Here is a 10,122-nt window from a genome sequence, read left to right on the forward strand (position 1 = left end):
AATCAAAGGGATGAATTAGCGCTTAAAGTTAAGGGTCTTCTAAGTGCTTGGTTTCTGTGTTTGTACATTGAATTCACTTCAGACTCAAAGTGCATACCAGCATTAGGGAGAACAATGCGGGTAAAGTCAAGTTAGGTGCTATTGAAATTAAGGTCCAGTTTACTCCACTCCTAGAAAACTTTGAGCAGGACTTCAGACTTTTAATGAATGACTCGTCAAACTCATTTGGAGGGAAAGAATCTATGGCGCGAGACTATTCAGATAACAACTGAAGTCGAAAATTTGAATATGAACCATTTATTAAAGTCATGCTGCGGTCCATTCTTCATTGGAAAAAATTTTCAGACAACATTTCCAAATTATTTCTAAACAAAAAGAAAAGGAACGAATTTTTTCCGCTCACACTACAAAGGTTGTCAACAGCGGCAGACAGATGTGGATGGAGCTTAATCATGGGCATTGACGTTATCGTTTTTACAAGCTGGTAGGATTTGTCCACTAAAAAGCCAAGTTAATTTCTGAAATCGCTTGACACATCTAAACAAACACTCTTATGCTCTTCAGAGGTTTCAAGGAACCAATCAGTGGCACTTCCGAGAAAATTTCTGACTGCCGGGCATTAAACCTTTTCGAGACCGTTCGCGGCAGTCTGATAAGAAGCGTCGACAACCGAGCAATATTATCGTGCTCGAAGAATTTGTATATTAAAAGACCAAACATCTGATATTCATACGAAGTTTGAAACAGCCTTGATTTCGGTCGAAATTGTGTGAAAAATTCTGACTGCCGGGCACTTAGTCTTCTTGAGACCGTGTCCGGCTGCCGGGCATTTAGTCATAGCGTTTTCGAAAAGCTCCGTCTTCACCTTGTTTTCTGTCCCCAGAGTTTTGAAATTTAAGTCCTCTTTTATTCAGCGTAATGAAAACAGGGCTCTTGGGAAATTTCATAATCCTCTCGTTTTAAAATACGATATCTGTCCTATTATACAGGAACATCGTTCAGTCGATTTTTTTTCCTATATTTAGAAATGTCTCGAAACTTATTCGCTCTTGCAATAGATATGGCTTGCAAATAGCAAGGAACGGCAATATTACCGGTGTCTTGGTGAATTCCTGTATAATGAAACAAAGTTGCAAGGTAAGCTATATAGAGTTGCAGCTTCCTCAAATTTTTATCACACAGCCACTTGCAAGCTTAATACCTTTTACACGAAATTGTAAGTAGGATTCCATCCAAATCGATTGTAATTACAAGGCCGATAACAGCGCTGTGTTGAAATCTTGTATATGCATCGTTTGTAAAAATCTTCGATTGAGTGGGCTAGATAACAGGAGATGTTATGCTAAAACGCAGAATGAAGACTGCAAATCGTGCAAACCACGCAGACCGTCCAGACTTCGCTTTGTTGGCTCCAGAATTTCGACTGCTTCATTTCGCGAGAAACTGGCAAATTCATTCATGACCTACCACGCAATCGACTTCGGTAGGTATCCAATTTTACAGTATTATGCGGTTATTTTTAGCCTGAGAAGAAAAATAACGTTTTCTTGCCTATGAAATTTTATTTTACGCCTTAATGGACGTGAAATGAAAGTAAAAAAGATCTGATTTATTTTTACGACTAATAAGTTTGTCATGTATGCGACAAGTTCTTGCTTAGAGGAGACATGAAGGAAAGCCGGATGGCGAAAAATTGTGGAAACTCTATTCGGAATGAAAAGTTGGTTCCACGCCGCTTCCTCAAATAATTGAGAAATGCTGTTCACCTGTTATTTGGTTTCTATCAAGAGGGAGTCTGGAACTCAACAGGCTCACCTAAGCAAGGGGATCAATTTTGGCCGGCCGCGTGCGCAAATATCCCGCGCAAAATTTTAAACAAAAACTAGGGTAGTCACGCTAACTATGCCAAGAAAATTAAACTTTCATAAAAGTAGCGAAAGGAAAACTCGACACTCTTTGAGCACAAAGCTTATTTAATGACGGGCATATATCTTGATCATTTACCATTTTGTTTTAGGCTATATCATTTTAGGCTATATAAAAGTTATGAGGCTCTACAAAACACCATGACTTATTGGATTTTATGTGAGTTTACAACTCTTAGGAGGCAAGTTGGTTCTTCAATCCTGGAACAACACGCAAAGACATTTGACAATTGTGTTGAACATGCTAATAATGGCTAAGTATTTTGTAGGTCTCAAGTGATGGCACCAAAGGGCGGTTACTGGAGAATCTCTGGTGATGAAGATAAAAAAGTCAGTTTTGTATCTTCACTTTTTTTTTGTTGGATGAACGGAGTCCTTAAAGAGGGCAGTCAAAGACCTTTAGATCAAAATGACTTTTTACCCTTGTCAGAGGAGAACTCTGGCCGTTTTGTCACCGACAAGCTTCGAAAAAGCTGGGAAAGCGAGAAACATCATTGCAAAATAAATGGGAAAAGGCCCAAACTTTGGAAAAGCATGTTTTATATGCTGTCTGCCAAAGATGTTATCATCATTTTGACGGGGAATATATTGTGTACAACCTCTCGCCTTCTCTTTCCACTGTTTCTCGGGTATCTTGTTTCTAGTCTTATGTCAACCGAGGCAGAGAATACTTATCAGCTCTACGCCTGCGTATTAGTTTTGTGTCTTATTGGTTTGATCGGTGGTCTTGGTATGCACCAGCACGACTACAGATGTGAAATATTGGGGATCAAAATAGCAAGCGCCCTGAGGGGACTGGTGTACCAAAAGGTAGGCACGATCCTAAAGAGTATTCTATGCATTTTTTCAAGGCTCAACCGATTTTTCTAATACCCTAAACACTCTAAATTAAGCCGAACAAACTTGAACACGTTTATCTATCCGATAAAGAATTATTTTTCTCTAGAAATCTGTTTGATTGCAACTGGCTTATGCCACGTGGAGACCCAAGAAGAGAGGGTTATTAAACATCATCGTTAGTTGCTGTTTCTGCGAAAGCAAGCAATCCTGCTCACCAAAAAAAGAATCGATGTTAAGAGGAAAGTACCGGAGTGGCGTGTCGTGCAATTAGCGCGCGCGCGCTGAGACATTTAACGTTAATCAGTTCGTAAGTGAGTTACGTGTATGATTTCTAGCGTGTGTGTTTTGGCAGTTTTAGTCGCATTTGGGAGATATTCGTTATCGCTTGTTTTTTTTTTTTTAAGTTTTAATTGCATTTAAGAAATTTCCGTTATCGCTTCCGAACAATCGAAGAAACAAACAGTTGTGTAACCAGCAGTTAACGGGGAAGTAGGCTACAGTACACGGCCGCGCTTCTGAACGAGATTAAAGATGGAGCCTGGGTTTTCACTCTTTTCCCACATTCAAAAATAATTTGGTAGAGGTTTGGCTACTCTCGTCTCGAAACGCAGTCGCAGATATCTTTATGCAGGATATAAAAACCAGATGTTTTATTGAACGTGCATCTTCTTTAATGTCTAATCTGTACTCTCTTTCAGACGCTTCTACTCAGCAAGCAGACGTTACTGAAATTCACTGCAGGACGGTTATTCGATCTAATATCCAATGATGTTAAAAGAATGGAAGAGGAGACAGTCAAGTATTTTTTCTCAGCCGCTTTCGTAGTCCCAGATTATGCAGGGGCAATATTCCTTATCTACAATTTGATTGGTTGGCAGGCTGTTACGGGTGTGTTCCTCTTGTGTAGTCTCATGCCATACTATGCCGTCTTGTCCTACACTAATGCTAAGCTGCGCTTGCGCACAGCTACAGTGTCCGATCAGCGAATCTCTTTAATGAATCAAGTAGTTTCCGGCATCCGCGCAGTCAAAATGCATGCGTGGGAAGACGAATATGGACAAAGGATAAAACATGTAAGAAGGTAAGGCAAATGATCATTTTTGACCAGAAGTAAGCTTAAACAACTCGCTTTATTTAATCCCATAATTGTTCACCCAAATTACCAAAAACTCGGAAATTCTTTGGACATCTGTACGAGCCAATAAAAATGCCTCTTTTCACAAAGAGTAAGTGTCTCATGTCACCCATTTCATAACCGAAGGACTGGCCGATCAGTTAAACAATATTAGTATATACTGAGTAGATATCGGTAGAACATCTCATTGAGTCTAACTTGTCTTTGGTTGGTATTACTTTTCATACGCTGTCGTGGGGTCGCAAAAGACGCACTTTCACAAAGAAGTGAACGATGAGGAAGGGTGTGCTTGACGCCCGCTCACCTCGATAATATTTCAAATTAGAGAGGACACTGAGGACGGGTCGACTCGACAGAATACCCACATAACTTATGATAACCTTTCATCTTCAGAAATGAAATCAGCGTCATTTCGAAGAGGGCACCCATTCAGTCAAGTATCGATGCCTTGTCATACAGTGCAACGCTAATGGCCACTCTGGTGTCAGTAACTACTATGGTGCTCACAGCCCAGACACTCACACCCGCCAATGCTTTTATGCTGCTGTCATTTATGGGTGTTTTAAGATCGAGTGGCATGGTGAATATGACATCTGGTTTAATGGTAACGTATGACGCCTTCGTTTCGCTCGGAAGAATCGAAGAACTCCTCCTGTCGGAAAATCTGTTGGAAGCCTCAGAGAGTGGTGAAAGCAGTGAGCCGCCCAAAAAAGCGAAAAGTACCTCAAGTAACCAAAGTCGCAGTTACTTGGAAAAAGAAGAGGAAAATACGGAGAAAGTTTTCCTCTCTTGTGAAGCAACAGTATTCAACCCTACTATGTTATGTGTGTCAAATTTGAGCTGCGCGAAAACGCATTGTAAAGATGAGTTTATTCTTCAGGATATCAACTTCTTTGCACCTTCAAAGAGTTTAACAGTCATTACCGGCCCGGTTGGAAGTGGGAAGTCTACTCTTCTCGCTGTGATCGCTGGTGAAACTTCGAACGCTAGTGGGACGATTGATCATCAAGGTTCTTTCATTTACTTGCCTCAGACTGCTTGGGTGTTCTCGGGAACGATAAAAGAAAATATATTATTCGGCCAGCCCCTCGAGGAGTCCAAGTACGAAAGAATAATCGACGTCTGCGCTCTGAAAGAAGACTTTAAGCGGTTACCTGATGGTGACCAAACAGTTGTTGGAGAACGCGGCGAGGTTCTGAGTGGAGGACAACAGGCGAGAGTAAGTTTAGCTCGTGCAGTTTATGCTGACGGAGACATTTATCTATTAGATGATCCACTGAGTGCTGTCGATGTTGAAGTTGGCCAACACATCTTTACCAAGTGCGTCAAAGATCTTTTAGGCAATAAAATCGTTCTGTTAGCCTCTCATCAGCAACAGCACATGGAAAATGCTGATCAAGTGATTGTGTTGTACAAAGGGCATGTCCTCGACAAGGGACGCTTTACTGAGCTGCACGACAAGGGTGTAATCAGCTCAACTGTTGACCCGCTCTATAAAGCAGCTCCGAAGGACAAAACAGACTCATCTCAGCCGTTCCGTTGGGAAGATAAGGAGAAACACGATGGTGTTGAAAAGTGCCAAAAAATACATCCTCTGCCCAATAAAGCGAGGAGTTTGGAGATAGCAAAGGAGGATCGTACAATCGGAGTTGTGACATCCAGGCTTTATTGGGACTATTTCAGAAGTGGGGCACATCCTTTGATGATAACTGGAATGGTTGGTTTAAGTCTCATTACACAAGGTAAACTTATTGTTTGAGTGAGTCACAAACCTTGGGTCAGGCCCTAACAGGGAATACAGCAACCTTTTTTCGATATTTCTTTCATTCTATTTCGTGCAAATCATTTTACAATGGCTATGCTTTTAACCAACAATACGCGTTGTTTTTAGATTAGATAGTAGAGGTAAGAGACACTGCACAAATTTCGACCATGTTTCAAGGCAAGCGTGAGTGGAACGTGAATGGCGATCGACGCGCGGAAGGAAGAACTGGTGTCTTGCTCCTCGCGTTTGTCTTGCACTCGCCTCCACTCGCCCGAAAATATAAGAAAACTCGTTTCTAACTAACTTTCTGAGACCGAATGCAGTTTTCTAACAATATTTATATGTAACATGGTTGACTGCTTCGTCTATTCTGTGACGTTGTGGTGCTTACATAAACATTCCCAAGATACAAACGTAAATAGCTAACCCTGGAGAGTTGTGCCTGGGCCCAATAAATCTTACACTGTTCAACTGAATGATCATATAGAAATACTTTTCAACCACCGCATGTTGATCTTATTTCTTTCAGCCATCATAGCTGCTCCAGACTTGTGGCTCTCGTTTCTTGCAAGGCTAAACCCTGAGGATCAGAATAACAAGACTTATATATCTGTCTTCGCCTGTTTGGTTGGCGTGTGTTTTATATTTACCATCATTCGGGCTTATGGATTCCTCCTAGTTTCTCTAAAGTGCGCCGAACGTCTTCACGATAAAATGGTTGTGGCCATTTTACAAGCACCAGTCCTGTTCTTTGATTCAAATCCAGTGGGAAGAATCCTAAATCGCTTCTCCAATGATATTGGCTGCGTTGATGAGTTGTTACCAAAAACATGCCTGGCGGAAATGCAGAGGCTCTTGGTGATATTTTCCCAAATTCTGGTAACAGTTGTTACAAATGTCTGGCTGATGTTTCTTGTTGTTCCAATCTCCGTGCTGGTTGTTTTATTATCCAATTATTACTTGAAGACTGCCAGAGAACTTAAGAGGTTAGAGTCGATATCCCGAAGCCCAGTGTTGGCTCATTTTTCGGAGACCTTGATAGGACTAAATACGATTCGTACCAGAGGAAAACAGACAGATTTTGTGGATACATTTTACAGGTATGTTAGAGACATTGATGTAGTGTGTTGTGCCAGAGCCAATGAATGCACAGGCCCCAAATGAGTCATAATTGATCATTTTCTGTCAGCTGTTTATTTTTTATTTACCGGCAATACACGCAATTGCATCACGCGTCTTTTGTAATCCTTTGTGGTATGTGCTGAGACACTAGTCAGCAAGTGGACCTTTTCGTATACGAGGCACGGTCACGAAACGAAGCTATCCGAAAGAGAAATAAAGGCATTACTAGTGGTAAGACAACAGTAATTGCTCTGTGTGGTTTTCGTTCTTCTGACATGATTTAAACAGACCCATTATACGATCGGTCCATCAACAAGATCGCGTGGCCCCGAAATTTCACGATTAATCAAAACTGTAACAAATTTATCGAACGTGATTGGTTATCACCAGCCCGATTTGAGCTCTGACAAGAGAGTGTAAGCGTCATGCGTGTAATTAGATAGTGTAATAGGACAGTTGACAAGTCATACCTGCGTGTAAGTGTATGCGCGCGCCGTCGTCGCACATTTCGCGGAGTTTTTTATGTATTATGCATTTTTTACGCATGACTAAAGTCTAGTTTTTTTTCTAATTTTTTCCAATTGTTGATCAATTTGGTTAGAGAACTTCATGTCGTCCAATTCTGTCTTCAATCATACTCAGACTCCCGCTTTGCATCCGATTTTGTTAATGACTACGTATGACTACGGACCAAAATGGATTCCACTAAGTCCTATTGAGTTTAAAAGGAAATGCAGACAATCGTAACTCGTCTTCTCCTTCTGATAAATGTTATACCTTTTGGAGAATTTACCATTTTTAATGGGAAAGTATCCACATCGTTAGAAAATTCGGCTCTAGCGGCTCTCTCTTCATCTAGACGAATGGAGTATACCTAAGATTCAGGTGTGGTTACGGAAGTGATCTTTTGGGTACTTAGCTAGAAGCTTGTGGATGTTTCTTGGAGAGTAACGTCTTTTTAAGAGGGTAGTGTGTCGGGCGGAATTTGTCTCCGTTACATTGTCAGGCCAAAGAAGACACTGGTCTCACTTCAGTGTGTGGACCCGATGTAATCTCCTTGAAGTGTTTTTTGGAATGATTATCGTAAAAAAGATACAATTTGATAATAACAAGCCAGTTATAACGAAAGAAAAGATCAGAAGTAGTGAAATAGGACTTAACATAAAAACAAGGAAACGGCATTGAACGTTGACAAACACGTTCAACTAATAGGTGGCTGGTTTTGAGCAAGTTTGCTGGACCAATGACTTAGCAAACTAATACAAAGCTCATAAAATCCGGTTTATTGTCAACAGTCAACCAAAAAAATCACTCAATTATTAAAACTTATGATTAAAACTCGCCCCCTCAGATATCAAGATGTTCATAATCAGGCGTACGTCATGGTGATGGCCAGCGGTAGGTGGCTCGGTGCACGTTTGGATTGTCTCGCTTCTTTGCTAGTCGGTGCAGTTGCTCTGGCTGCAATCTTGGTATCTCAAGATGCCGGTAAGCTCAAGATTCTTAGTAACGATTTTGAGTCTTTCTATGAAGATTAAGAATCTATAGCCGTGTATTAACACAACATGAACTACTACATAAAAAAAATAGGAGTGAAAATACGTGCACTCTTATTATCAACGGGTGCTGTACACGACAGAAACGTGAGAGTCACTTGGGTGGCTTAGGTGCTGAGGAAACGTTCAAGTGTGTTTTATGATCCAAAACGGGAAACTTGAGTTGATAACTCTTCTGCACCTACTTAGCTTGGAGTCAAAACAACGACATTGAGGAAGATGTAAAAGAGATGCTTTACTAATTCCCTCCCATTAGGTGACTGCCTGGACCAGGCTAAGTAACCTAGCCTTGCTAAGTTTTCGTTCTATATTTTGAGCCATCAAGAGAAAACTAGTCCGGAATTTATTAATTCAAGGTCTAATTGTTCTTTTCAGCTTACGCTGGTCTCGCTCTTGTTTACGTCATCCAAACTCTGAACTCTACTCAATACGCTGTTAGAAAAGCCTCTGAAGTGGAAAACTACATGACGTCAGTTGAGCGAGTCATGACCTACATCAAACTTGACCGTGAGCCTGGATACGAGGAAGAACGAACACCTCCACAGGACTGGCCTCGGAGAGGAAGTATTGTGTTGAGAGATGTATCACTGACGTACTATTCGGGAGGACCTCAAGTGCTAAAGAACATCAATCTTAGCATCAAAGGAGGAGCAAAGATTGGAATTGTCGGCCGTACGGGAGCTGGGAAGTCATCTTTCTTAGCAGCTCTTATGCGCATGCCTGATGCTGATGGAGAGATAATCATTGACAATGTTCCAATTAAAGACATAGGTCTCCAACAAGCTCGACGAGGTATCTCGGTTCTTGGCCAAAGTCCTGTTCTTTTTAGCGGATCATTGAGGAAAAATCTAGACATTTTTGACAAGTTTCAAGACGCTGAATTATGGCAAGCTTTAGAGGACGTGCAACTGAAAGATTTTGTCGAGAGACTTGAGGCCAAACTGGATCACGAACTGCTGGAACATGGCGCTAATGTCAGTGTTGGAGAGCAGCAGTTAATTTGCTTGGCTCGTGTGCTGCTACAGCGAAGTAAAATCGTCGTCTTGGACGAGCCAACTGCACATGTTGACCCAGACACAGAGCAGACGATTTGGAATGTAGTGCGGGACAAACTGAAGGACTCCACTGTCATCACTATAGCTCACCGTTTGAACACGATAAAAGAGTGCCAGAAGATTTTGGTCTTAAAAGATGGAAAAGTTATGGGATTTGACAAATTTGATTCAGTTATGAACATAAAGTGAGATGCGGTCTAAGGTTGAAATACCTCGATTTTCTCGCAAGTCTGATCCTGCAGAGGTTTAGATGTTATACAGTTTATAATCTTCTCCAGAGCTCTAATTCTGCACATCGTGGAAAGAATGACATTTGCTTAGGGTTAGGGTTAGGGTTAGTTGCACGGTTTTGGCTTCTATATACTGCTATGCATCTTTAAAATCTCTGTCGCTGTCATTTTTCGGGATGTTACGCAAGCTCCATTTTGCCGTAAGTCTGTTCAGTGATAGATCACAGATGAAGTCAGTTACTGATGTTCCTACTGCTCTATGACGTCCTCTGTAATAAATAAAGCAAAATGTTTCTCGTGTGGGCGTCACTTATCCGTCTGTTCCCCAGCTGATCATAAGTAAAAAACCAAAGGAGATGCCCTGAGAACGACTTACGTGCGCCATTTACCACCCAACGCAATGCACACAAGAGACAAGAGAGCAGTTTATTCAGAAATAGGAAACTGTTCAGCAGCTTAGCTATGTGCAGATTTAGAGTCCGATATCAGAGAGT

At 41.3% G+C, this 10,122-nt stretch overlaps 1 protein-coding gene across 1 annotated transcript; it reads left to right on the forward strand.

Annotated features, from left to right (window-relative positions):
* The first annotated feature begins 2,204 nt into the window (after window positions 1-2,204).
* Window positions 2,205-9,587, forward strand: LOC131787033 (ATP-binding cassette subfamily C member 4). The gene is made up of 6 exons (XM_059104107.2): window positions 2,205-2,735; window positions 3,464-3,846; window positions 4,294-5,642; window positions 6,195-6,765; window positions 8,139-8,275; window positions 8,719-9,587. The coding sequence occupies exons 1-6, from the start codon at window positions 2,205-2,207 to the stop codon at window positions 9,585-9,587; spliced, it is 3,840 nt and encodes a 1,279-aa protein (XP_058960090.1).
* The last annotated feature ends 535 nt before the right edge of the window (window positions 9,588-10,122 follow it).

This window comes from Pocillopora verrucosa, chromosome 2, assembly GCF_036669915.1.
Source record: "Pocillopora verrucosa isolate sample1 chromosome 2, ASM3666991v2, whole genome shotgun sequence".
NCBI lineage: Eukaryota > Metazoa > Cnidaria > Anthozoa > Scleractinia > Pocilloporidae > Pocillopora > Pocillopora verrucosa.